General features: G+C 37.9%; 4 protein-coding genes across 4 annotated transcripts in view; 2 read left to right on the forward strand and 2 right to left on the reverse strand.

Annotated features, from left to right (window-relative positions):
• On the forward strand, nucleotides 1-8,164 carry LOC107699814 (glutamate-rich protein 3-like). The gene is made up of 12 exons (XM_016501210.1): nucleotides 1-175; nucleotides 1,081-1,174; nucleotides 1,445-1,570; nucleotides 2,115-2,186; nucleotides 2,286-2,414; nucleotides 3,066-3,233; nucleotides 4,037-4,234; nucleotides 4,320-4,497; nucleotides 4,730-4,916; nucleotides 5,646-5,857; nucleotides 7,374-7,547; nucleotides 7,635-8,164. Exons 1-12 carry the CDS (start codon nucleotides 156-158, stop codon nucleotides 8,039-8,041), a joined length of 1,965 nt encoding a protein of 654 aa, XP_016356696.1. The 5' UTR covers nucleotides 1-155; the 3' UTR covers nucleotides 8,042-8,164.
• LOC107699845 (fucose-1-phosphate guanylyltransferase-like) overlaps nucleotides 3,748-27,660 on the reverse strand; it is a 24,729-nt gene continuing 816 nt past the window's right edge. The window contains exons 4-6 of the mRNA XM_016501252.1: nucleotides 25,315-27,129; nucleotides 4,213-4,223; nucleotides 3,748-3,759 (exon numbers count right to left, since the gene is read on the reverse strand). Of these exons, the coding sequence (XP_016356738.1) occupies nucleotides 25,733-27,129 (1,397 nt within the window). The 3' untranslated portion in view covers nucleotides 3,748-3,759; nucleotides 4,213-4,223; nucleotides 25,315-25,732. The remainder of the gene's footprint in view (nucleotides 3,760-4,212; nucleotides 4,224-25,314; nucleotides 27,130-27,660) is intronic.
• Nucleotides 9,314-12,777, forward strand: LOC107700445 (spore wall protein 2-like). Its single transcript, XM_016502094.1, has 2 exons — nucleotides 9,314-9,385; nucleotides 9,533-12,777. Exon 2 carries the CDS (start codon nucleotides 9,541-9,543, stop codon nucleotides 12,775-12,777), a length of 3,237 nt encoding a protein of 1,078 aa, XP_016357580.1. The 5' UTR covers nucleotides 9,314-9,385; nucleotides 9,533-9,540.
• Nucleotides 13,659-24,591, reverse strand: LOC107699804 (serine/threonine-protein kinase TNNI3K-like). The gene is made up of 25 exons (XM_016501200.1): nucleotides 24,216-24,591; nucleotides 23,892-24,000; nucleotides 23,663-23,748; nucleotides 23,331-23,428; nucleotides 23,107-23,217; nucleotides 22,891-22,989; nucleotides 22,690-22,828; nucleotides 21,265-21,409; nucleotides 21,037-21,141; nucleotides 20,794-20,888; nucleotides 20,490-20,639; nucleotides 20,208-20,294; nucleotides 20,019-20,075; nucleotides 19,693-19,785; nucleotides 19,556-19,613; nucleotides 19,274-19,468; nucleotides 18,688-18,792; nucleotides 18,443-18,495; nucleotides 17,867-17,919; nucleotides 17,478-17,610; nucleotides 16,866-16,975; nucleotides 15,552-15,611; nucleotides 15,296-15,465; nucleotides 14,432-14,511; nucleotides 13,659-14,165 (listed from the first exon to the last, which is right to left on the reverse strand). Exons 1-25 carry the CDS (start codon nucleotides 24,403-24,405, stop codon nucleotides 14,089-14,091), a joined length of 2,658 nt encoding a protein of 885 aa, XP_016356686.1. The 5' UTR covers nucleotides 24,406-24,591; the 3' UTR covers nucleotides 13,659-14,088.

A 27,660-nucleotide genomic window follows, 5' to 3' on the forward strand; every position in this document is an offset into this window, starting at 1 on the left:
TGGCTGTCATCAGTTCCGCGCGAGGAAAGGTGTTGAGTTTTCAGAGCCGGGCAGACAGATGAGCACATAGTTTTAATGTCCTCTGGATTAATGAAAGCTCTCCTATTATTGCTTGATTGCTTGATTCATATCAAATATCACTGCGCACCGACAAAATGAGTCATCTGAACCAAGAGTGAGTAACTAAGCTAGACCAGGTTGCAGTGTTGACTGAAATTAACTGTAAAACTACTGTCCTGTGTTAGACTGCTAGCTGCATTATGCACAATTTTTATAATTTATAACAATATGCATGTAATTTTTCAGCTTTATTTTTATGACATGACACTATATGACCAAAAGCTCGTTACTGTGGAGATGAAACGACAGAAGAGATCAACCACTCCTTAATAGACAGGCTATATTGTTCAGGCATGACTTAAGGGAATGTTGTTTATTTGTTGAACATACCTCAAATCGCTAGCTGTCATATATATTTCTGAATTGATCATTAAGACAAAAATGAATTATATTTACGCGTAATTAGAATTAATCCATATTGTTTAGACTGTCTTTCACAGGCATTATGTGTTATTTCTGAGCAATTTTAGAGAAAGACATGAATTCAAAGGGGGGCCATGGGTTAAGTGTGCTATCCATCCACACTCAATTCCAATAGAAACCAGACACCGGTAATGGTATCTACTTGGCCTGAGGATTGGTGTACAGGTTGTGTTGTCTTCTTTACAAACGCTGAGGGAAATCAAATCTGTATCGGAAAAAGCCAGGCAGACAAACAGTCGAGCATTTCCAAGACTACACTTGACACAGATGTAGAGTGTTCACCTCAAGCTGAAATCCTTGGCACTGGTGGCCTTGAGGATCACTGAATCATTCCATCAGCCTGCTAGGGCCCATCTTTACATTACAAGTTCATCATTTCTGGGATGAGATATTTGAATGTTTTAATGTGCCTGGCAGCAGGCCGGTTTCTACTGGGATTACAGATACTGACAGATTTATTTATTTTTCAAATAGTGTAACATATTGACATTATCAAAGCTCAGGAATACAGTGTTGATAATATTTTTGTCCATGTAGTCTTATTTCAGCTTACAGTAGCTTAACTGACAAACATCTGACCGGATACTTCAACAATGCAAGAATACGAAGACATCTTAAGAAAGTTGGTCTGGTATGTGCACATTTTAGAAAGTCAATCTAGAAAATGATGTTATGATTATTCTATGAGATTAGCCTAGAATTTAGATCATTCTAAAAAGTTTCAATATTTACAAACTAACATACGTTGATCTCAATGAATGTTATATCAAAAGTTATAGAATGTAATTAGCATTCTAATAAAGATCACTTTAGATAACTTGTTAAAAGATGAAAGGAAAGACACTTTATGTCATACAAGATCAGATGCATCAGTCATTAAATGCAGGTGCATGTGCTTCAGATCACTCGGAGCGGCCGGATTGTTCCTGATAAGGAGTACAAGCACAAGCTGATCCAGCGAACACATCAGAGACATGTGAGGGAGTGTCTAGCTCAGGCCATTTTTCACAAAGTGCTAGACATGGAGGTGAGAGCATTATATAGTCTACAGGTGCTTTATCAGAAGCTCTATTATCCTAGACTGTTGTGTAGAGCATTATACAGTCCACAGATGCTTTATCAGAAGCTCTATTATCCTAGACTGTTGTGTAGTGTCAAAAAGTAAGGGCACTGATGTGAGTTTTTACAGTATAAAAGGCAGTATTTATGTATAAAAACTTAAAATAATCACAATTAGTTTAAATGAATCAGTCATCTAACCTCAAATATATATATATATATATATATATATATACATATAATTTCTGTAATATATTTAAGGTAACAGGTAATATTAAGAATTAATATCAATATCATTTTTATGTATTTTATTATTATAATTTTGTAATTTGTAGACTATACTATGTATTTATTCTATTATATAGTTCAAGTTAAAAGGTACATAAAACAAAAAAACATTGGGATACACTGTACTAGACTTCTCATATAATCAAATAAAATTTATGAACTAAAGCAAACTTGAGGAAAAAAAAAGTTTTTCTAGATATTTTACTTTTCCACTGTTTATTCAGCGCCTTCATCAAACTGAGATCAGGAGAAAACTTGAGGAATTTGCACGGAGGGAACGAATCCACAAAATGAAGGTTTGTCATTTTTACAGAACTCCTTTCAGACTCAAACTGGCCTTGGTGACATGATAATAAAGTTAATTTTGTGATTTAACATTTTGCATTTTATGTTAGGCTGAGCGCACCAAGAGATATGAAGATGAACCAATGCTAATGCTGTCACCCCGGCCACCCACAAGGCCAAAGATCTCACACGCACGGCATTCTGGACCGGAGGAAGAGCATTCTGAGTCAACAGAATCTGTAAGTGTATAATGGGTAAAATCGCTTTATGATCTAACCATTTCCTTTCAGTTTACATACTGTACATTACAATTAGTAGGTACCTCCTCCGTAATAAATGTGCTTCAATGCTGTATTATAAATGACTGTTTTCCTAGTGATGTGCTGTCATTTTATATCTGCTTGTGTTTATTCTAGATAGTTACCCAGCTAGTCTTAATGGTTGCTAAATTGCAGATTCAGATCATTGTTTGCTCATTAGGCTCTGACATGTTTAGCAGAAGGTGATATGAGGTGTTGTGGTTGTTTCAGTCATGGATGTTTGCCTGTTGACGGTGCCTGGAGAGTTACTGCTCCAGTAAATTGATGACACATGAGCTTGATTGTTTGCTCTGGTTTCTCTAGATACGTTTTTGTAAACCCACATGTTAAGCTCTTAGTTTTACTAGTTTAAAATCTCCTTAAAAATGGAAGTAGTTTTGACTTTATTTTTTTAAAATAAAGATGATTTGACTTGACTTTAATATTGTACAATTAATGCAATTGGAATTTTAGTGTATATATAACTCCTTTCCGATAATGCACAAGTGTTGCATTAGTAGGACATGTCTTAAGCATGTATATTCAGCATATTTTAAATTTGGTAAGTGAGTTATTGTCTTACTCCTGTAGCTGAGTTCCTCCAGGCCAAACACGGCTCCAGGGAAGATGCAGAGGCCTGGTCGACTCAATCCCCTGAACAGCAATAGTGCCATGTCCTCTCTGAAGAGAACTTCCCCTCGACACAGACCCCGGGACCATGACTCCTCCAATGACACCGATCAGCCCCTCAGTTATACGGTGAGACCATCTTGAGGTCCTAATACTTACACCTAATACTAACCCCTCATCACGGGTCACCGACAAAGCACAAATCACACTCAAACGTCTAATATTACTAATTTGCATACTGCTCTGCTGATGTATCAAAGATCAACTTTTTTGTGTGTTCCTGTAGGAAAGAAAAATCACAAATTAGATATCTTTAATATATCTGTTGTTACTTCTGGAGGGAAATATGAATAAATAGTGAGAAAATATGTATCTTGTATAGTATTTCAGAAGAAATCCCAAAAGTGTCTCAAATTGTTCTCAGATTTGTAGAGATACCATTAAGTCTGTTAAATCAAAAGATTTCGATATGAATATTATAAATAATATTATAATATTTTAAATATTGACCAAATTATCAAAGCTATGATTTTCACATTATTTTTATCATTTAATTTTTTATTAATCAAAAGTCTTAATTATTTTACTGTAAGTCAACAATTGTCTTTCGATTTGTTAGTTTTATTTCTTATACAGATTTCTTCAGAGCCATAAACTAGTAGTTTTTGCAATTTGTAGTTGTTTTTGTATTTTATTTATATATATATTTATATATATATATATATGTGTGTGTGTGTGTGTGTGTGTGTGTGTGTGTCTATGTATTATTTTATATATCAAGTTAAACTAAATTAAAACGAGAAAATGGCAACTAGATGAAATAAGTTTTTTTAATATTTAATTTTATTTCAGTTTCCGTTTAAAATTTTAGTTATCTATAATAACTCTGCCTCACAGCAATAATATTTTTATCTCTCTGGGTTGTTTTATAGCTGAACAGAGACGCCATGAAACATTTGACCACGACAGACTTCTCTAGCACTGTCTCGCCCTACCGTCTTCCTGTCATTAACAACTATGTGACCCCTGTGCCACCCCTCACAAAGAAGAAAGAAAGAGGGCAGAGAGCGAACGGCACACTCAGGGGTCGAAAGTTAAGACCCACTACGGCACCAACAGCTGCTACAGAGGTCAGTATATTGAAGTTATTTACATTGAAATAAACCTTCACTTACAAATATTCTATTATACACTATGCTATTCCTCCGTCTGCAGCCGTCTTCTCTCCAGAGGACATCAGCCCAGAGTAAAGTATTAGTAAGCATGGTGTACTTTGGGAAGAGTGTTCACCTGTCCCATGATCTGATGGACCTCAGAGATGAGGTGAAGGTCTTTCAGCAGCACTGTGGAGGAGAGAACCTGTGTGTCTACAAAGGGAATCTGAGAGAGGGAGGTCAGTGTAGGTCTCTGTACACCTGTGCTTTGCAATTCATATCTTAAGAACACCATGAATTGAGTTACACTATTGATCTGGGGGCTTTTTGATAATAAGTGGTTCTAACCTGGCAGTGTTGCATATATTAGAATATATTTTGCATTTATTATGTGATTCTCCTTGTTGATTATAAGGCACATTCATCAAAAGCAAATGGAAATGAACTTTCTTTGCTTACCTTTACATGTAGAAGTGTTCCAGTTTGTGTCAAGACGTCACCAAGGATTTCCCTTCAGTCTTACATTCTTCCTGAATGGCCTGCAAGTGGATCGGCTCAGCTCCTGCTGTGAGTTCAAACACAGGAAAGGCTCTCGGCTGGGGGGCAGACACGGACACTTTGGATTTTGCGGTGTGGAGGGAGCCTCTCCATGCTACAAGTAATGAAAATGTATATTTCAATTATATTTTTGTGCTCATTGTAAAAAATCAAGAACAAAATCTTTGCAGTTTCGTAGAGAAAGAAACATAGCTACAAATATCCCAGCTATACAACATAGCTATACAAATATTTTTTTGGTTTTCCAACTTTAACTTTAAATTCCTCTTAAATAATTGTGCCATATCGGATCAAGTTTAGTGATAGAAAACACATTTATATTGGCAAGGATGATATTTACATTTACTTTTAATCATTTAGCAGACGCTTTTATAATATATATATATAGGTTTATTATGGTTTATTATATATATTTATGGTTTATTATATATATTAAGCAGCATGACTGTTTTTAACATTGATAATAATGCCAAATAAGCATATCCGAATGATTTCTGAATGATCATGTATCATTGAAGACTGGAATAATGGCTGCTGAAAATTCAGCTTTATCACAGGAATAAACTTAATTTTAAAATGTATTAAAATAGAAAACAGTTATTTTTTAAATTGTAAGAATATTTCATTATATTACTATTTTTACTGTATTTTTGACCAAATGCAGCCTTGTTGAGGATAACGTTTTAAAAATCTTACCGACCTCATGGTAGCATTATATCGACCACCACACTGCCTATTTATCATTATTGGCTTTGGCCATTGAAAAAACCCCACATTGGTCTACCGCTAATCAAGATGCATTATGGTTTTGTATGATGTAATTCTTCAGGTGTATTATTGCCATGGGCTTGGACAAAAAACCCACCCCTCCTCAAAAAAGAGTGAAAGAGGAGCTGCCAACCTCTAAATCCCCTGATGCTAAGGAGGCCACAGATGTAGATGAGGACATAGAGACACAGTCTAATGCAGAGCTTGACACGCCTCAGGAAATGGAGACAGAACCTAATCGAGAAACAACAGGACAGAAAAAGACCAAAGATGGTACAAACTCTACGAGTTTCCTGATTTCAAAAACACAACCTTTAATTGATGCTTCTGCAGGGCTATTTGAACGTAGCACAACAACAAATTAACTTGTGATTACATGCAAGATAAAAAAAAACATTGTTGGTTAAAAAAACAGTTTCGGTTAAGTCTCAGCTGTTGTATATAACTTTAGAAATTGTGTGTTCCCATTGTTTGACAAGTAGAGCACGACACTAGCAACACCAAGGTCATGGCTTTGAAACCCATAGAACACATACTGATAAAATGTGTATGTTAAATACACAAAAGTCATTTTGGTCATTTCTATTGCATCTTTAAAGGCTTAGCTCACTTTCAAATTAAAATTTCCTGATAATTTACTCACCCCCATGTCATCCAAGATGTTTACATCTTTCTTTCTTCAGTCGAAAAGAAATTAAGGTTTTTGATGAAACCATTCCAGGATTATTCTCTTTATAGTGGACTTCAACGGCTACCAAACGGTTGAAGGTCAAAATTACAGTTTCAGTGCAGCTTCAAAGGGCTCTACATGATACCAGACGAGGAATAAGGGTCTTATCTAGCAAAACGACTGGTCATTTTCTAAAAAAAAAAAAAAAAAGTTTATGCTTTATAAACAAAAATGCGCGCCTTGCACTGCTCTGCAATGCGTGGAAGCCCGTTTCCGCCACTGAATAAAAAACAAAAGAGGTAACTGCGACTTTTTATCTCACAATTCTGACTTTTTTTCTCAGAATTGCGAGTTTAAAAGTCATAATTGTGAGATATAAACTGGCAATTCTGAGATATAAAGTCAGAATTGCGTGATATAAACTCGCAATTGCGAGACATAAAGTCGCAATTCTGAGAAATAAAGCCAGAACTGCGAGATATAAACTCACAATTCTGACTTTTTTTCACGCAATTGCGAGTTTATATCTCGCAATTCTGACTTTTTTTCTCAGAATTGTGAGATATAAACTCGCAATTCTGAGAACATATCAGTCTCCCCCCCCCAAAATTGGACTTTAACTCGCAACAACTTTCGAACGGTCCTCCTTCTCCACATTTGTAAACACTGGCTGAGTCGGTACTTCCGCCTACGTCAAGCGTGACCTTTTCAACGTAATTACGTATTACGTGAAGTCATGGACGCGCATCGCAGAGCAGTGCAAGGCGCAAATTTTTGTTTATAAAGCATATACTTTTTTTTTTTTAGAAAATGACCGATCGTTTTGCTAGATAAGACCCTTATTCCTCGTCTGGTATCGTGTAGAGCCCTTTGAAGCTGCACTGAAACTGTAATTTTGACCTTCAACCGTTTGGTAGCCATTGAAGTCCATTATAAGGAGAATAATCCTGGAATGTTTTCATCAAAAACCTTAATTTCTTTTTGACTGAAGAAAGAAAGACATAAACATTTTGGATGACATGGGGGTGAGTAAATTATCAGGAAATTTTAATTTGAAAGTGAACTAATCCTTTAAATTAATTGCTTTGACCTTGACATTTATGCCATGCTCTCATATAGACTATGAGGAAGACTTTGAGGCAGATGATGAAGGGCCAGTTGAAGATGGTGATGAAGCAGTGGAAAATCCAGCTTCTGTTGCTACTGGGGAAGAAAAAGAATCTGAGATCAGGGATGAAAATGACATAAATGAAGAGAAAAGCAACTCTGACAGCGATGACACCAATATGTCCAGTAAATGTTACTTTTTCACACTATTCAGCAACATGTCAAGATTGTTAAACACCTAAAACCAACAGATTATTTGTCTTCTTCTTTCAGAGGTCAAAAGGTCATCATCTGTCTCATCTGGTCGAACATCCAGCTTGTCCAGCAGTGACAATGACAACAGAGAAAGAGAAATTGTGGAGGACACCAAAGAAATCACCACTTCTGATGTTCCAGAGGAGAGCTTACATGCAGAGGAAGTTCTCACCACAGCTGAGACCAAACCGGAGGAGACAGAGGTCACAGAGTCCAGCGATGTTACATTGCCTCAAGCTGCAGTGGAAGATTCTGGGACACAGGATAGTCCAGGGGATGGCATGGAGAAGAGCGACCTGGAAATGTCAGAAGACACAGACAAGAAAGAGGGAACTGAAGGTGAGCAATCTGGGGAGGATGCCAAACCTTTAGATAAGCCACAAGAAAATGAACCTGAGAGAGGTGAGTGTCTGCATGTAAACTAGTGCTGTGTGTCTGTCATGATCAAACCTTGTGTGTTTATTCATGTTGGCTTTTACATCAGAACTGGAGGGTCTTTTTTTTTTTTTTGGTATTTGATTTTCTACTTTCAGCTTTGATTGCTGCAAGATAAAGTGTTTAGTTACTTCACACAGCATTTATCATTAAAGCTTTAGTGTCATTTGTTGGATGTTAAAATACTTTCTCCTATCCCAGCTTAATAAGCAGAGACATGTTTTTACATTTTTTTTGTGTCGCTACAGGCACAGAAATTACACATTTCAGCTTTAACTAATTAGCATCTTTTATTACCCTGTTACTACCTGAAATACTTTACTTACCTTTACCCGAGGAGAGCATGATGACATGTTTTTTTGCAAGTACATGACCTCATTATTTACTCGAGTTCTGATTGTGTTAAAAGCAGAACATATGTTACACACTTCTCTGTGTAATTGTCAAGGCCACTCAGAGCCCAGTTTGTTTAACTCTAGGTGGTCTTGCAAAAATCATTGTATTAAATGGTTTGTGTTATCAAATGTGGTTTTAATTGCATGTTATTTGTTTCCCGTAAGCATACTGCTCAGTATAAACCAATCTGTCTTGACTCTTACAATCCATCAAGGTTTAGACTCATTTTTGAGTTATATTTTTTAAATATGACAAGTGCACTGCAAAACAATCTATAAAGTGTAGTATGCATTACATGTTGGCTCTTGTGGATTTGCTAATTTAATTGCTGGGAATAGAGAGCAGTGTTTTCTATTTGTGATTTTGTGTTAAGTTTCTGATTTCAGTGTGTTTGATTCATAATGTGCATCTAGCCATTTTTTATTTGTTTTCTGTTACACATAATTAAATACACTGTTTGGCTTAATTGGTTGTTGTGTAAAATTCATGTGTATTCTCAACAGATATGGTTATGGATCCTTTTTTGGCAACTGTCCAGTGTGAAAACATTTAAGTGATTGTTCGCTGCATGCTGTGTTGCCAGTCAGTGTGTTTGCTGTGCTTGTGGTAATAAACTTTTGAGCAACTGTTTCATTTACACTATTATTTTTTTTCCAATGCTTCTAGATTTCATTTCGAAATATGTTTGATATTAAATTCATCCCACTAATTATGTGACTGTTGTTCATTTAGTTAATTCACTTTCAAGATAACATTAACATTTTGTTATGGATGTCATATGTCTCATTCCCTGTGACTATAAACAGCCAAGTCAATGCAGGAGAAGTTGGCTGAGGCCATTTTAAAGCAATCTCAATGTAGTTCAGAGCCAGAGTTTAGTGATACAAGCACAGAGGAAGATGAAGGGGCTTCAGTGAAGACCCAAAAGGATGGCCAAGGTAAAAAAAGTAGTCTTTTCATCATTTATTTCCAAAATAGCACTAGTAAAGATACATTTTTTACACAACAAATTAGTTTTGTTAATTTTGTGTTTGTAAAAATGTATGAATCTGAAAAGGTTTAATTATAAATGCTCACTTTTACAGGAGCCGAAATGGCTGATATCACTTTGCCTCAACCATCAAACACACAAGATGATATTCCAGATGAAAGTGAAGCCAACTCACAGGAGGCTGCATGTAAGGAAAGGGTGCATGTTGAGATGGGTCAGCCTGCAAAAGAGACAAATACACAGGAACCGCATTTACACACAGAAGAAGTAGTCCAAGAAATAGATGAGACTAAGGAAGGAGTGGAAAGTTTAGACATGGAGGAAAAGCAGACGGAAGAACAAAGTGAGAGTACAAATGAGGTTGAACAACCAGATAAAAGAGAGGAAGTGAAAACTGAAACTGAGGAGGCACAGGAGAAAGTTATGGATGGGGACAATACAATTCCAGAGGTACAAGATTCATTAGTACAAGAACCAGAGACACATGCTGAAACGCTGGATACTGAAAATACAGACACTGAGGTTCCAGAGATGGAGGGAGAGGGTTCGGCATCTCAGACAGAGAATGGTACAGAAACAGGTGCAGGTGACACTGAGAGGCAGCGAGACGCTGATGACGCAGATCAGAACATAGAGAGGAGGAGCGATGGACAGACTGACAGAGATGAAAGAGAAGACCTAGCAGATGAGGCTGGGGATGATAGGTCAACTGGGGAATTGGTACAGGAGACAGATGGCAAGGTGGATGATGGGGGCTCTGTTGGTAAGGTGGAAGATGGAGAAAAATCTAGTGAAGATAAGGCAGAGGAGGAAGCTACAGAAAAGCTAGAGGTTGAGGATAGAATTGAAAATCGGGGAACAGAAGAGGCAGTGAAACTTGGGGAAGAAGAGACCCAAGGTAGTGAGAAAGAAAATGAGGGTGGCCATGATTTAAATGCAGAAGATAAAGAAAATGAGGACAGTACAGAAAAAGGTGAAGATGGTGTGAATGATGAACATAAAGAAGGTGAAGCTGAAGAACTGTCTATTGAGGCTGGGAATAGACAAAATGAGTCAGAGGGTGGTCAAGATGTGAGGACACAGGGTAATGAAATAGAGGATGATAGCCTGAATGATGAACAGAATGAACCAGAAAATGGAGAACAGGTTAGAAATATAATTAGTGTTGAGGCAGAGGAAGAAGGGCAAGAAAAACCAAACAGTGAGGATGATATTGGAGGAGAAACCAAAAAAGTGAAAGATGAAACAATGGAAGATGTGGTTCAGAAAGAGGAAGAAGAAGCAGAGGTGGAGGAAAAGAAGATAGATGAGATGGCAGAGGGAACAGATGGAAATTGTGTAGAGAATGAGTTAGAAACAGGTGAAAAGTTGGTAGAAGATCCAGAGAAAGAGGTGACAGATATGAACAAAATTAGTGAGAATACATTAGATACAGGGAATGGAAAAGAAGAGGCATCTTCTGATGAAAATACAGCCCAAAAACTAGAAGTCAACCTTGAGGACCAAAATGAGGAATCTGTTTCAAAGGAAGAACAAAATGAAATTGGTTCAAGGGGGGCACCCAATGATGACACAGTGGCCAGTACCAAGGAAGAAGTAGATGAACCTACTGGGGTGAATAATGACCTGCTGGATAGTAACATAGATGCTGAAAATGGAGAAAGACAAGATGTCAGTCTTGAGGAGGCTGAGAAGGTAGAAGAATATCTCCAAGAGGAATTGCAAGACAAATCAGAGAGTGAGACAACTGGTGATAGGGCTCAAGATGTTTTAGATGATTATGAAAAGCCAGAAACTGATAAAGATATGAAAGAAGAAAAAGATGTTGATAACGAGCAAGAGACTGAAAACAAGTCAGATGCTGAACTTGTTCCGTCAGAAAGAGAGTCTCAATTGGGCGATGAACATGAGGACCAGGCCAGTGACAATCAAAAAGCAGACAAACAGGATGACAAAGAAGAGGGTGATAAAGAATCGGAAACATCTGCAACAACATTCATAGAAAATGTAACCTCTCAGATAACCCAGGAGATGGTCAATAAGGATACAGAAAATGACATTGTCTTGGCAGATGCCACAGCAGAAGAACCAAATGAGTCAGAACTGAAAGCTACTGACACTGAACTGAGAAGTAGAGATGCTCCTGAAGTAATGGATGTAGATCCAGTGGAACCTCTGGAGAAGAAAGGGAATTCTGTAAATAATGATGGTGGCTCATCTGTTTCCCATTCACTGGAATCACAGCCTGTGGAGAAAGTCAAAAAAGGGGTCAAAGGTCCAGTTCTGAGCATCGATTCAGAGGATCTTGCCATTCATTCAGCAGCTTTAACTAAAGCAGTTGGGGTGGATCTAGTAAGTAACTGGATTAACATACACCAGGAATCAAGGTATTTTCAGACATTCATCGAGCCCCATGATGAAGAGGGTCTCATCTTGGAAGAAACCGATGAGAGGCTAAATGGTGAAGTATTAAATGCTACAGATATACCAACAAGTACTGATATTGAGGGCCTTGATGAAACACTCAAGAATAGAGACGAAACTGCAACTCCTGTAAGGAAAATTCTCAATGAGAACACAGAGTCTGTGGCTGAAAGCTTGAAAACAGAGACTAAAGTTGAGGCCATAGAAGCAGATGCTCACAGTAATCACTCTAAAGACAGCATACATACCTCAACAAAAGATGAAAGAGTCCAGGAGGCTGGAGATACTAGAGGTTCTTTGGTCACTACTTGGTCAAGACAGAGTAATGATGAACACACCAATCAAAAAGACACTGCTGGACAGGAAACTTCAGTGTCAGATGATGTCATAAACCTAGAGACAACAGCAACATCTGAAGACATTAAAGACCGAGCACCATCTGAAACTGAACAACAGGATGTATCTACAAATGTCGACCTGAATGCAAAAGAGTCAGAAAGAAGTAATCAACAAAATATGACTGGTGAAACCACACATTTATCCCAAACAGAGGAAGCAAGTAACAAAGAGACCCTGGAGAGTTCAGAACACAATTTGCAACCTGAACATGTATCTCAGACGGAGTGTATCGAGCCTCAGAGTCCGACAATCGCAGTAGTTACAGACCTCACAATCATCAATAAATCGGAAAACAGGAGCCAAGACGACACTGCAAGTGTAGACGTCCATTCTAGACAGTCAGATGGAAGCAGGAACGTGGACGGAAACAGGAGAACGAAAGTAATTGATGGTCATTTCAAACAGACTCTCACCAGTAGAGACACTTTAAGCACTTTCTCATTGGATGACTCAAGGTTTTTTGGGCCCACAGGATATCCCAGATTAACAACTGCTCACACGGAGAACAGTTATTAGTACAATGGTAAATCCTTCAGCTGACCCAGGGCTGTCCAATCCTTCTCCTGTCCTGCCGAGTTTAGGTCCAACCCCAATTAAACATATCTGAACCAGTTAATCAAGGTCTTCAGGATTACTAGAACTTCCAGACAGGTTTGTTGGGTTTGAACTAAACTCTGTAAGACATTGGCCTTCCAGGAGCAGGATTGGACACCCCTGCCTTAACCCATATTAATGGGTTTAAAATAATGGCACTTGCTTTTCGTTATCAGACCAACCCTCCAGTTGGTCAGGCTGCACTAGCAGTATACGGACATACTTCAGACACTTCAGAACTTAACTAAAGGCTGCCATATACTACACAACTTTTAAAATCTGAAAATATTTTAAAACACTGGGCATCATACACTTACTGACTTTGTAATAGTCACAGAGGAAAAACTGTCCATCATACACTAAACGACTGAGGACCGTACACTACCAGACTTTAAAGTTGTTCCGATCACAAAAAAAATCATGCAGAAACGTGCACTGTTGCTAGGAGACACATGATAAATGAAAACAATATGCGTTCTAAAATCAGCTCAAAATATCAAACATGCTTGATATCCTCCGACTGGATAGACTGAAGCTAAAAAATCAGAGTCTATGACCATCATACTCTACGCAATTTTCTATGGAATCTGACTACTCAAAGCTGCAGACTGGCTCTGCCTCTGACTTTCGGCTACTAGCGTCAGCTTCTCCAGACTGTAAAAAATCGTGTGGTGTATTACAGAATTGAACTAAACCCTCAATGTTTGCACTTTCCTCTGTGTTCCTAATTAGTATTCAGAACACTTTAATATGCAGATGCAGTGTGATGTGAATGACATGAACACCTTGCTGATTTTTGGCACTAGTTTAATGGTGTTCTTATGATTTTACATTGGATTAGTTCACATACATTGCTATGATACCTTCTTTGTTCCTTGTCATAATCATGCAGTTAAATCAAAACTTGAGCTGTTTCGATCCCACAAGCAAGGCCAAATTGCTCTAAGAGTGCCTGTGTTGTTAGGTTACATCAGTCATGATCTTGTCAAGTTCCTTTTTCACTCGCTGGCTTATTTGTCTAAAAAAAGTGTTTGCTTTTGACATTGAATCACCAAACACAATATAAAAAACCTTGTACAACATCATTGTGAGGTTGGAAGAAGTCAGAGCTCTTTGAACATTATGACTTCGACAACAATGTGAATAGTGTTTGAAGCTCATAATTATGGTAATTTAGATATGTCATGTATGCAAGTGTGTTTGTGTGTGATGTTCTTCAGAGAGTTGCTGCTTCTAGTTGCTGTCCTCAAAACTTCCATTGCTGCTGCATGAATGGAAACGCATGGTGCTCATGGGATCTGACACATATCCTGCGGGAACAGCATGGAACACAGTGACTGACATGCACTTTAATACAACCACCCACTTGTTGCACCATATGCTTACATGCACACAATGCTCTCATCTTTGTGAAAATGTCATGTTAACTTCAAATCAAATTTACATGGGTTATATCAACATGATTGTTGCCATATTTTATGTAAATTAAAATGAAAAACAATGTTGCCCCCACATTAAGCTGTTACATAAACAGATGAATCACACGTTTGATAATAATTTCCAGTTGGGCACGAACCATTTCGGTCAATGGGTGGGAACTGCATGTTCCTCCTCAGCTCATCCAGGGACAAGCCCTGTGAAGACCGCCGACCAGAGCTGTCAAAATAAAAGAGAGGATTGATTCAACAATGCGATTAGTATTGGTTTACACGTAAGACCACAGAACAAGCACGATTCTTCTGCAATATGAAATTTTAATGATGCTAAATAGGATACACTTCTGTTGCTTTGTTGTTGTCATATCAGCTCAATGAGGCCTTGCAGGGTTTGTCCTGCTCAGATGATCCTCTATTGAATTTGTTTTCTATTTAGTCATTCACAGTGTCACTTTGGCCTGATTTATTGCTCCTACCACCAAACTGTGTGTAATGCTAGATCTGGTTACATAAAACATCATATTGCAAAAATTATAACCAAAGTAGGAGTTCCTTCTAGAAATTTTCTCAGTTGGTGGTTTTGTTGACAGTTGCCAGGTTCCTCCACAACACACACACATTCATCACCACCCATAAAGAATTAAGAGGTGACCACCAGCAAAGGTTCTCAGTGTGAATGTCATGCAAGTTTCATTGCAGTCTCTTTCTTTTGTTTTCATGCCTCGGTTTCCAAGCAACAGCACTTCAGACTGTACAGAAGTGTTGTGGTTGGACTGCATGGCACTGACCAAACAAAAGAGCATGGTGGCCTGACTCCTCCATTAATGCATGGGTATGACGTATTGACTTCTATTTAAATTCATATTTGTTTTCACACTAATGTACAGTAGTTTGGCAATAAGTTGGTGGGGGGCTCTTCCTAGCAAATACAACTTAGTTTGCAAAATCATAGTCTCATTCTTGGATAGTGCATAGGTTTGTGATAGATTTGTGTGTTTGTGTACTTTTGGGTCCAAAATGCATAGGCACGGGCGTTGAGGGCATATTCTAACTCGAAGCGCGAGCGGAGGGCAGCTACGTGACTTCGTCCAGGGCTGCCACGTGCTACCAGGCAGTCCGTGGAGGACGAGGGTGAAAGAGAACCACTGCTGTTACTGGAGGCTGGAGACATAAGCTGGACACACATAGAAATATGAATAAGTACTGGTCAAATAGATAAAAATGTACAGTAGACATATCATTTATGTGCATGTAACCTACCTCCACATTACACAGGCATTCCTCGAGTTTGGCAACCACTTCCGAAAACTCAGGTCTTTCCTGTCACAGAGAGTCAAAAATAGGGTATTTTAATCAGAGAGGTTTGGTTAAAGTACAGGAAATAATCTCTGGCTATCCAATCAGCTGCTACTCTGAAGAGGACTCGCTGATCGCTGCCCAAGCATCATTCAGAGTGAAGGACTTCAAAACAAAAAGAAAAAAAAAATTAAGAAGGTTTAACCATTACAAACACCACGAAGACCATATATACACTTGAAATTATCAGGGTTAATATATATACATATATTTTTTTTATTTATTTATAGCAAGCATATATTAAATTTATTAAAAGTGACATTTCTTTTTAGATTTATATAAAGAATCCTAAAAAATATACATAACGGTTTCCACAAAGATATTAAGCAGCACAACTGTTTTCAACTTTGATAATAAGAAATGTTTCTTGAGCATCAAATCAGCATATCAGAATGCTTTCTAAAGGATCATGTGACACTGAAGACTGGAGTAATGGCTGCTGAAAATCACAGGAATAAACTACATTATTTAAAAAATGTAATGTATTAAAATATAAAGCATTTTTTTGAAACTGAATATTATCACTGAATACAGTGTTTAACAATATGTTGTACATCTCTTAAAGCAACACTAAATGAAAGCACTGTGGAAGCTGTTAGCATACTGGCTCTTTTAATGTGTTTCTCAGCAAAAGCTCTGTGCTCTAGTCTAGAGAATAGTGTCAAGCTGCACTTGGTACCAGGGCACATTCCTAACAAGCACGCTTGACACAGTTTCAGCCACGCACCTAAGGGACCAGAGCTGAGAACATTGCAAAGATGCTGTATATGAGAAAACACCTGGCATAGGTTTGCTGTAGAGAGACACGGTAGGCTAGCAACTGGATGCTCATCAACAGAAATACAAATGCAACTTGTCCTGAGCTACAGAGATAAGGTGACAGAATTTTTTTTTTTTAGATTTTAAGAATTTGAATATTCCTAAATTAGATTAAGCTCTTTGTTTCAATTTTGGTCTGTTTTTAAATAATGCTTTATGTACTTGCAATAATTTTTGTGCTTTCTCTCCCCTTTTTACCTAGAAAGCAATTAACTAAATGCTATAATGTTATATTAACTAAATATTATTAACTATGTAAAAGCAACTAATTTGATTTCATAGTGTTTTTTTTAAAAACTATTTTACATTAATTTAAAGTAAGTGTGCATATCTCCTGATAAACCTACCGTATGTGACTTATTTTCTGAGCATGTGTTGGGCTAGATGTGGGTCACTCACCTCTGGACAGACATTCCAGCCTCTCATCAGCAGTGCTGAGATGGGTTTGGGAATCGAGTATCCAACAGGAGGGCGGACATTATGATATGCCATATCTGCAGCAGCTGCAGCTGTAAAGAGTTCACAGAGATGAGAATGAGACCTTGTTAATTCAGATTTATATATTATTATTATATGAATACACTTTTTCAATCATTTCATTTAAATATTTATTTGAATCTGTTTTAATATTTTATAATATTTTTAAAGGAACAGTTCACCCAGAAAACGAAAATTTACTCACCCTCAGGCTATCCAAGATGTAAACGGGTTGTTTCTTCAGATTTGGAGAAATCCACTGGTGAGCAAGTGATCTAATGCTTAATTTCTCCAAATCTGTTTGAATCACGAAACAAACTCATCTATATCTTGGATGGCCTGAGGGTGAGCAGATTTCATTTTTTAGGTGAACAATTCCTTTAAAATATTTTAATTATTTTATAATTAATATTTTGCTAATCAACTCGAAAATAAAGATGAAAAACTCATAAAAAGTCCCAAGTACAGAGAAAATTAAACCTTATAACTAAATATAGGCAATGAGGGTCAATATTAGGTATTGCAGTACAGTGCCTGGTTTGAGATGTGCGAATGGAATCTCTCCTGTGAGTAGCTCCCATAGGCAGAGAGCATAGCTGAACATGTCCGCTTTCACCGAATAGCGTGTACATTGGGTAAACACCTCAGGGGCCATCCAACGCAGGTTCTGCACAGCATTATGGGAGCAAAATGACAAACACAAAACAATGTGTGACTTACAAAACACCTGCTAACCCCAAAGGACAGGCACACATACTCCCCCCAAAGACACATTGACGTATTTAACATGACGTACAAGAGAGCCAAAACCACAATGTAAGCAGTATTAAAACTGCCTGCATGTGCTGAAGATTATTAATGCATTACTTTTTTAAGGTGATAATTAATAGACAGAATTAATCAAGAACACAGAGCGCATTTACCCCAGGTTGTTTAGTCATATTATCCTCATCCACAGACAACAGGAAGCGAGACTCTGTAGAACAATACAGAAGTATTTTCATTACATAAATTGTGGAGATCAAAAGTGACTTTTACTAACCGAATACAGTTTTTTCATTACAAATTATACTATCAGCACAATAATTTGGGTGAACAGTCTATCTTAAACATGAATTTCATGTCTTAGTATTTGGTTTGTCCCACTTTTGCTTTTATGATCACAGCACTGAAGCTGTTGATTGACACCAGCAAGATTTGCAATGATCCAAAGAGCATCTTGAACCCAGAAAATCTGACCATTTGCACAAAGAAATTCACATGGTAAGATTTGATTAGTGACCAGGAAGTATTCACGATTTCTTCATTTTATGTCAAAAATGTGTTTTCGTTTTCAATTTTTCAAAATCCTAAAGCTTTCAGTTTTTTTTCTAGGCATAACTTTGATTTTGAATCCAAGGTTTTCAACCTGACTCGACTGTTTTTGCTCTAACAAAATAAAGCAGGAAAGAGTGAGGTAAACATTTGTTCAGGTGCCTAGTGTATGTGACATTTTTTACCTCCAAAATCAGCCACCACAGCGTGCCCATCTTCATAGAGCAGAATATTATGACTGAAAAGATCATTGGATGAAGGGAGGTTTAAAATAGAGTTCAGAATACTACATTTCATCACTGCTGCCAGCCTTGACAGTCTAAAAATATACTGATTATCATGTAATAGGATGGTTAAAAACAAATGGACAGAGCATGATTATTGAACGAAGCGTGTGATGATGATGATGATGATGAAGATGGTGACTAACCTGTTGAGGTCTCTGTGAATGATTGGTTGGGTCAGATTGTGCAGATACTCCATGCCCTTGGCCACATCAATGGCAATGATGAGCTTGGACTGCAGATCGATGATTCTGGATGTAAAGACATCAAGTGAACACCTCCTCCTCACCACTGATCAATGCACAAACCCATCATCAAACAGATCAATGAGATGTTGATCACCTTAAACTGCATATAGAGCACTAAGTAGAAATCAGACACTTAGTGGTATTGATGCAGGTCTTATAAACAGATCCTAGATTGCTTCCGATTTCTTCCTCTTATAGCTACATGCTAGCCAGGACATCTCTAACGTTTTTGAAAATGACCCTATTTATGACCTTAATGTTGAGTTCCACCAATTAGAATTTTCTTTTTAGAAATTTTTAGATTTTTTTTTTTGTGGAAACCGACATTTTTTTAAGACTGTTTGATGAACACATTCCAAAATAACAGCATTTATTTGAAATAGAAATCTTTTGTAACATTATAAATGAAAAATGATTCAAATTTCTCTTGAACAGTAGTGTATGTATACACATACATACATACACATAGTATTCTTAAAATCACCTCTTCTGCTCGTGTAACAGGGAGAACAGTGATCCTCCAGACACATATTGGGTTACTATGGCAAACTGACTGGGGTCGTCCAAACATGCCCCCACAAACTGGATCACACAAGGGTGTTTGAGACGACACAGGATGGACACCTCCCGACAGAACATATCTGTATCCGACTTTGAGCAGTACGTGTTTGCGCGGTACCTGTGGAAAAGTACGAAGGTCATGGCAGTTTGCTTTGTATACATGATGTGGAGGACAGTCAGGGAAAACAAGAAAAAAAGCTCTTACCGTTTAATTGCAACTATCTTATTGCGGCACCTTCCTTTGTAGACCTTTCCAAAGGAGCCTATGGTTGCAGTGTTTTAGAGGATTAGGGTTTAATGGGGACTCAGGGAGAGCTAATGTTTCTCATTAAACTGACATACCTGATCCAATAATCTCATTAAACTCCAGTTCAGAAAGTTGAAGGTGGAAGTTTGATGGAAGACTTGCTCTCAGGAGGAGCACATCTGCCTTCTCTGAGGAGAAAAGAGGGTAAACAGGAGTTGTTTACGTTATTTGTAATGTCTCTGACAGATTCAAACTTAAAGGCTTAAACTGTAGCAATTACGCAGTGGGAGGATGTTTGGAGACTCACAGTCTCTCAGAAATTTTTGGTGACTGTGGGTAGCAGTAGTTCAGGACATAAAAAGAGTATCATAGCAACAGTGATTCATGAAGTCAGCTAACTGTGTATGTGTGTGTGTTTTACCTTTAGTCATACTTTTGATCTTTCCCAGGGGAGAAGGAACAGAAACATAAGATCCATCTGCAACAGAAACAACAACAAAATGAACTTTTTTCTCATACTTTCCCTAAAATTCACAACAGCAACTGATTTGTCCAAACAGCTAATTCACAGTACAAATTTGTCAGGCTACATGTGGAGAGTGTTTCATACCCCCTCCTGGTTGAGAATATTCATTGCAGGGTGAATCATCCTGAGGTCGTTTGTAGTGTTTTAGCAGAGTAACAATGGCATCATGGCCTAAAGTTAACATGCACACATGGATCATATAACATGTATATAGTAAAATTTATATTTGTCAGTCACATATCTTAAAAGCAAGGCTTTTTTCAGACATGTTTAGCCTTTAGAGTTAGAAAATGTAATGTGTGTGTGTGTGTGTGTTAAATATGTGAGAGAGATAACCTTTATAGATGTATAAATATATAAAATAACCTTTCTCATAGGCCCACATTAAGCATGTCTGTTCATCCTTTTCCCCACTGGAGCGGCTGGGGTCACAAGCCACCAGATTCATATCTGCCCCGTTGTCCAAAAGAAACTGGACCAGTCGGATGTGTCCATGGAAACAGGCACTATGCAGACCTGTTGTTTCAAAGATCAACCAGACTATCATCATAACTCATATAACGTCTGTCTTAGAACATTGAAATATCAAGTTACAGTTGATGAGAGCAGGAATATTTCTGGATTATTGTCATAATTTATGATGTAAACCAGATTACTGCTGTCATCATACCTGTGTGTCCATCTCGCCCCTGATGGTTGATGCTCACAGAATTCTGACTGAGCAGATACTTGACCATTTCCAGGTTCTTGCCATAGGTGCAGGCACTACAGAGTACAATTAGACCTTCATTTAGTGCGTAACAATATCAGCAGGTATCTTAAACCAATCTGTCATTGGAGGAATACACATTTCTATATATGCCCATAAATGAATGAAAATGTAACAAATGGAAGTGGTCAGGAGGAACGTTACCTGTGAAAAGCTGTCTCACTGAAGATGTTCTCCTTAGACAGACTCTCTGTGCCAGACAACTGAATAATCTCTTGCAACACTTCAAACTTTCCATTGTAGCAAGCTCTGATGGGAAATATGAGACTCAAACAACAATCACTATAACCGCTCTCCAGATTCCAGATTATTTAATTCCACTTTAGCGATTTGTTGAGTTTAACTGCCACCTTGTGTTGTGTGTGAACTCACAGGTGAAGAGGTGTGTCACCGTAGATGTTGACAGAGTGCGGCTGTATGTCAAAGGTGCCCTGCAGAAGGAAACGGACAACCTCTTGGTGTCCAAATCGAGAGCAGAAATGAAGGGGAACATGGTCCTCGTTGTCTTGAGCATTGACTGTATAGGAGAGATAGGCTTTAAAAGAATAGTTCACCCAAAAATTTCAACCTGTTGAAAATGTACTTACCCTCAGGCCATATCAAAGATGTAGTTAAGATTGTTTCTACATCAGAACAGATTTAGTATTTCTTTTTAAGAAATGTATAAATACTTTCAATAGAGAACTCATTTTTTAAACCAGAAGCAATGGTTTAAAGTTAAAAACCTTCAAATCATGGATTTGTTTATTACAAACATGCAGTTTTTCGCTTCACACGGCATTAACTGATGGGGGCTGTAGTCGTGTGGATTACTTGTGGATTATTGTGATGTGTTCTCATTCTGACAGCACCCATTCACTGCAGAGGATCAATTGGTGAGCAATAGATGCTAAATTTCTCCAAATCTGTTCAGATAATGCTGGGTAGTACACACTAAAAGATTTTTAAAATCTTATAAGATCTTCAAAATGTGAGAGACCACAAACATGAGGACAAAAAATCCTAGATTTAACCGTTTTGCTCCTATAGTGTGTGGTGTGCCGTGATGTTCCCCCCACACATCAGGATTTCTGATCGTAAATATTCAACATGTTGAATATTTACGATTCGCGATCGGGGCGCCTCCGACGTTCTTCCGAGCAGATTTAGTCGCTCTTAACACACCTCACACCACAGGAAAATCTGATAGGATAATCTTTAGAACCACCAAGATAATCGGGACATTACCTAGGATTGTAGGAAGGGGAGAAATCGGCCCAAAATCAGCCCAATTATCTTGTGGTGTGTACCCAGCATAAACAGATGCATATGAAAAATAATGCGATCATCAGCAATAGATAGCATATAAATGAAAACTGCGTAATGTTACGGAGTAAAATGTTAATCCAGGAAGTGGTATATGTCTGTGCAAGCTTTAGAGGTGTTGATGGAAGCGATTTACTGGATTTATGCTTTGATAATCGTACTGAATATTATCTAGATGTAGTTTTTGATAAAAAATGTGATTTTTCTCACCTTTTTGCTCAAAATTATGCCTTTTTATGAAACCTACCTATATTCAAGTGTTGATAAAACTTTAAGCTTTAAGCTTTAACCTAGAATAAAATGGATTTTTTTTGTTTAAAATCTTTATTTTGGTGTATTGCATATTCAAATATTCATACAGCAAAATATACTGGAGGCCATCCAATTTTACTGAAAATCATCAAAATCGCTGGCGGTGACTGGCAACTTTTTTCAAAAATGCTGGCGGGGAAAGAGTTAAATGTCGATATACTGATACAGTAAAACTCTCACCATCAGTTTTGCTGCCATCACCCATCAGCAGTTTGACAATGCCCAGATAGCCTTTAGCTGCAGCCAGGTGAAGCGATCTGTCCCCTACCTCTCCACTTGCATTGACATCAGCCTCAAATTTCATCAGGAGCTTGCATACCTGTTCCACAAGAAAAGCTGTTATGAAGTCCTGGACATTTATGATATGAAGTAAAGACTGACCTGCTCATGGCCAAAGTAAGCTGCAATGTGCAGAGGGGTGAAGAACACTGCATCTTGGACGTTAACATATGCCCCGTGTTGCAAGAGAATATCAACAACCTTGAAGAAAAGTAGGGAAAACCTTTTGAATATGTCTTTCAAATGTGCTCATATGAAGTCCATCACAATTTCTGAATGACCTGGTTTAAATACTTTATCTTCAGGTCCAACACGCACCTCAAGATGGGCGGCCACAGTAGCTATATGTAGTGCCGTGAGGGCTCCGTACCCCACCTGCTGGATATCTGCTCCACCATGCAGCAGCGCAGTGACCAGTTCAGCATTACCCTACATCACAGAAACAAAAATAACCACTTATCACATCAATTTGTTTTTTTAAACATTTTTAACATGATTGATTCCTAGCACACAGTATTTGGGATTATTAACCCTTGACTGACTTTGAATGCAGCCAGGTGCAGTGCAGTGAATCCATTCCGGGTAAGTCTGGATGGACGCAGACCTTTCAGCATGAGCGTCCTGATGTGAGCTTTATTCCCTTGTAGCAAAAAAAAGAAAACAGCTTGAATTATATGAAAGTACCATAACAACTGAAGGTAATGAATCGTCAATCAAAAGGGGGAAATTCGCTCCCACAAAGTAAGTTAAATATAATTTCAAAGTGAAATGATAGTGACTCAACATAAGTACATTGGAATGAATCATATATAATGTTCAAAATTAACATATCATTGCATTATAGCAGATAACGTTTAACATGTTTTAGATCTACCTCCACATATGCAGCAGAGATGCAGCAGGGACAGTCCACCCTCTGTGCGATAATTCAGATTCACTTTATTGAATGCTTCATCTGAGCTGTATAAAAATAAAACATAAAACAGATTTCCACATTCACTTTCCTCAGTAGTGTTATTAACATAGAAGTCCACATTTGTAAACACTAATAATAGTACACTACAAAAGAGGCTAATAAAACTCTTAGTTCCAATCAGTCTCACCTGAAAACATGCTTGAGTTCTTTGAACTCCTCCTCCTTAATTTTCAAGTCTTCCTCCAATCTCTCAATTATAACAGCATATGACTCACTCACTTTCTTTTTCCACTCATCTAAAGCAAAACGACATTGAATCAATACCACAACATGGACACAATAATCCAATTTTACATACAGAACAATCATTACTCACTGTCATTAAAGAATCTATATGTCAACAAGGACTGGAAGACTGAAAATATTGTAGTCTTAATCTATTTATATTAACACCAACCGAACCAATGAACCGAATGAATCAAACAGCCAACTGAAGAAGCTTAATGTTTACCTGTACAGGTTTGAGTGGGTCTTGATTTATAATTCCCCATCAGACTGGTTGGTTTAAACTTTTGTACACCGTTAGCTGGAGGGAAAGTCTCATGCAGTGGTAACACAATGCTTTGTTTGGCACAATAGGGAAGAGTCCGATAAGGAATCACAGCCCCTTCTAAAAATACATCAGCCTCAGTGTGGAACATGTGACAACAATGACAGCTGACCTCTCTGAGGATCTGTACCAATTACAGGGTGAAGCCACGGTCGATTTTTCTCTTCAGACAACAGCTGCATCAAGACTCAACTGTATTTCTCTCTTTTTCTCTCTGAACTTGGATGTGTCTAAAATAGATGATTCTGTGTTCTATAAAAGAAATGCACTACCATTCAACGTTTGGGGTCAGTCAGATTTTTTTGGTTTGTTTAAGAAGTTTTTGAAAGAAGTTAATTCTTTCCGGCAAGGATGCATTCCATTGACAGTAAAATGTAAAAAAAATAATAATTAAAAAAAATAAAATAAACTTTATATTAATCAGAAAATCCTGACAAAATGTATCACAATCAAATGGATTAATATGATTTTTTTTTTCTCTCTTTAGGAAGTTTGAGGGCTTTTCCTCTCTCTCCTTTTGAGGTTACACACGATATACTTTGGACTTCATGCCTTGATTGGTGTTTTGTGAAGACGCTCCAAGATAAATTATTAAAACATAGAAGGAATAAATCTGCACACACAAAATTAAACTGATCCAACACAAATTTAATAAAATAAACAAAACATTGAATTGACTAGGTTTGATACAACAGTTAAGAGAACTAGTGTCACGTTGCACACATACGAGGAGACGCTGGAGAATACTTAACCAAGACTTTATTCACACACACAAACACACCCCCACCCCCCCACCCCCCCCTCCGGAAGGCGTGACCTCACGCCATATAACATCCAATGGGGAGGGGGGGTGGGCACTCTGGAGGTCCCTCAGAAGACACTGACAAAACATGGAACAGAGTCTGACAACTAGTGTTACAGAATAATACTATAGTATTATTATATTATTATTATTATTATAGGCATACAAATACTAATTGGCATGTATACTAACAAATACTAACATGTTGACTTTACTAACTGGCAATCGGCTCTTTTATTCAGAAGGCGGGACTTATTTTGCCATATTGCTTGTTAGCCCTTTCTCCCATTCATAGTAATGTGAGTGCACCATCTTGGTATTTCTGTAGTGTCTGTTATGGCCAATTTACGATTTTCGTCACATGGCTATACTGCCCTACAAGGCAAAAAGCAGTAATCTGTTGTCAAAACTGAGTTATGACTAAAATCTGGACTATATCTCCTGTGACATACGGTTTGATTTAACTAAGCTCAGATTTAGAGAAAACGGTGTGTGAAAACTGATATCAAATCAATTTAGTAAAAACAACTTTGAAGGCACTGTCTCATACTTACTGCGCTTTGCCTTTGTCGGGCAGTATATGCAATCAAACTATTGATCATTTACACACACATGCTCAGACCGAATTACTTAAATTCACCCTGAGAATGTCTTCATACAGTTTTTTCCTAAATTTCAACATTTCCTCTAGGTTCTTGTTCTGCAGAGTTTCTTGTAAAGAGGTTAGTGTGGCATTTTTTAGTAGTGTGAAATTGGTTCCACTATCCAGTGCCTTCAGCATCCCCAGTGACATCACGAATGAATCCTTTAAATTGGAGCACACTGGGAAAATGCAGGCGTTCCACAAACTACACATAGTTGTGTCTCCTGAGAACCTGACCTTCTCTGGAAACAAACCCCAGAGTCCAACACAGTCCTCCAGATTAACCTCAAACAAGCTCAATGCTTTCATATGAGCAGGACTGGATACACTTTTCTTTAGATCATCTCGAACACCAAAAACCACAGTCACAAAACCCGTTTTTCCATCCAGGTTTACAGCCAAAGAGTGTATGAAGGTGTCACTTGACACTGATAGATCTGTGCCAATCCAGCAGCCGCTGATGATAGATCGACTTCCGACTTTAACTCTAGCATCTAATCTGGAGTATTCCACAACACTGCCCTGGGATACAGTCACACTGGGATGCAGGATGCTGTGTGTCACGCAAACTCGAGTTTTCTCCGATCGCTCCAAGTCGCACACACTGAAGGCAGCAGAGAGCAGGCCGAGTTCTGCTCTGAGACAGGGGTCAGCGGTGAAGTGGAACAAGTATTCCTCTGTGGTGCCGACATGATAAAACTTGGAGTTGTTCAACAGGATGACGTTGAGTGCCGTGCCTTTGAGACGATGGAAAATCTTTCTGCGAATCTCAATGAGACCGTTTTCCTTCTTTGTGACGTTGGCAGTGTTTTCCGTGTAATCCACAGTAGCTCTTTGCCCCAGGGCTTGAAGAAAGTCTCCATAAGCATCGATTTCACATGTCAGAGGGCTGATTTCACTGAACAAGGTTAGTAGGGTCATAGAAGTCCCATAATCAAAGTAGTAAGTGCTGTCAGTGTAAACAAACTCCTTTCCTTCCCTCTTGCATATGGCATTGCATTTGAACATCTTTTCGATGCTTGGTTTGTGCAGAAATTGAGAGCAAGTTCTGTATTCCATGTCACAAATTCTGGGCGTCTCTGCTGGTTCTAGAACAAAAACTCCATGAGTGGTACCAATAGAGAGAGGGGAGGGGTGTGCTAAGGCAGTAAAACCTGACTTATCAAACACTACGTTCTCTTGGGCAGGAACACTGTAGAGCTCAATATCATCAGCACAGGTAACCAGCATTCCCGGCTTCATGTGTGAGGGGAAATCCACATACATTGCAAGCTTGAGCTCCAGCATTTGATATAAAGGGTTTCCCAGGGGCAAAGCTGTGAGTAATTTACCCAGGGCACTGGCATTGGGCAAACGCTGACTGAATCCTCCTGCATATGTAACAAAATGCATAGATAAATAAGTACATTTTAATAAAAGTGCACAAACCAAAATATCCAAGATTTCTATTTCAAATAAATGCTGTTCTTTGTAACTTTCTATTCATCATAGAATCCCGAAAAAGAAAGGTTTCCACAAAAATATTAAGCAGCATAACTGTCTTCATACATTGGTAATTAGTAAAAAAAAAATTGTATCTTGAGCACCAAATCAGCATATTATCATGATTTCTGAAGAATCATGTGACACTGAAGACTGGAGTAATGATGTTGAAAATGTATCTTTGACATCACAGGAACAAATTACATTTACATTATATTCTAAAATATATCCAAACAAAAAATAATTATTTTGAAATGTAATAATGTGTCACTGTTTTTTTTTTTTTCTGATCAAATAAATGCAGCCTTGGCAAGCATAAGAGATTTTTTTCAAAAACATGTACAAATCTTACCGACCCCAAACTTTAGAATGGTACATTAAGGCTAATTAACAATCAACAAAATGCATGAATGAGGTTT

The sequence above is a fragment of the Sinocyclocheilus anshuiensis genome, unplaced genomic scaffold (genome assembly GCF_001515605.1).
Source record: "Sinocyclocheilus anshuiensis isolate Anshui unplaced genomic scaffold, SAMN03320099.WGS_v1.1 scaffold477, whole genome shotgun sequence".
In the NCBI taxonomy this organism is placed as follows: Eukaryota; Metazoa; Chordata; class Actinopteri; order Cypriniformes; family Cyprinidae; genus Sinocyclocheilus; species Sinocyclocheilus anshuiensis.

What these genes read in the sequence shown, in the direction of transcription:
- LOC107699804 (XM_016501200.1), bottom strand. Translation starts at nt 24,405, where the DNA reads ATGTTCCACACTGAGGCTGATGTATTTTTAGAAGGGGCTGTGATTCCT. An exon ending in ACCCACTCAAACCTGTACAG is followed by an intron (nt 24,001 to 24,215) that starts GTAAACATTAAG and finishes GTTTTGCTTTAG; the next exon opens with ATGAGTGGAAAAAGAAAGTG. An exon ending in ATTCACAGAGACCTCAACAG is followed by an intron (nt 18,496 to 18,687) that starts GTTAGTCACCAT and finishes TGATCTTTTCAG; the next exon opens with TCATAATATTCTGCTCTATG.
- LOC107700445 (XM_016502094.1), top strand. Translation starts at nt 9,541, where the DNA reads ATGGCTGATATCACTTTGCCTCAACCATCAAACACACAAGATGATATT.
- LOC107699814 (XM_016501210.1), top strand. Translation starts at nt 156, where the DNA reads ATGAGTCATCTGAACCAAGA. An exon ending in AACGAATCCACAAAATGAAG is followed by an intron (nt 2,187 to 2,285) that starts GTTTGTCATTTT and finishes ATTTTATGTTAG; the next exon opens with GCTGAGCGCACCAAGAGATA. An exon ending in ACAGAAAAAGACCAAAGATG is followed by an intron (nt 5,858 to 7,373) that starts GTACAAACTCTA and finishes GCTCTCATATAG; the next exon opens with ACTATGAGGAAGACTTTGAG.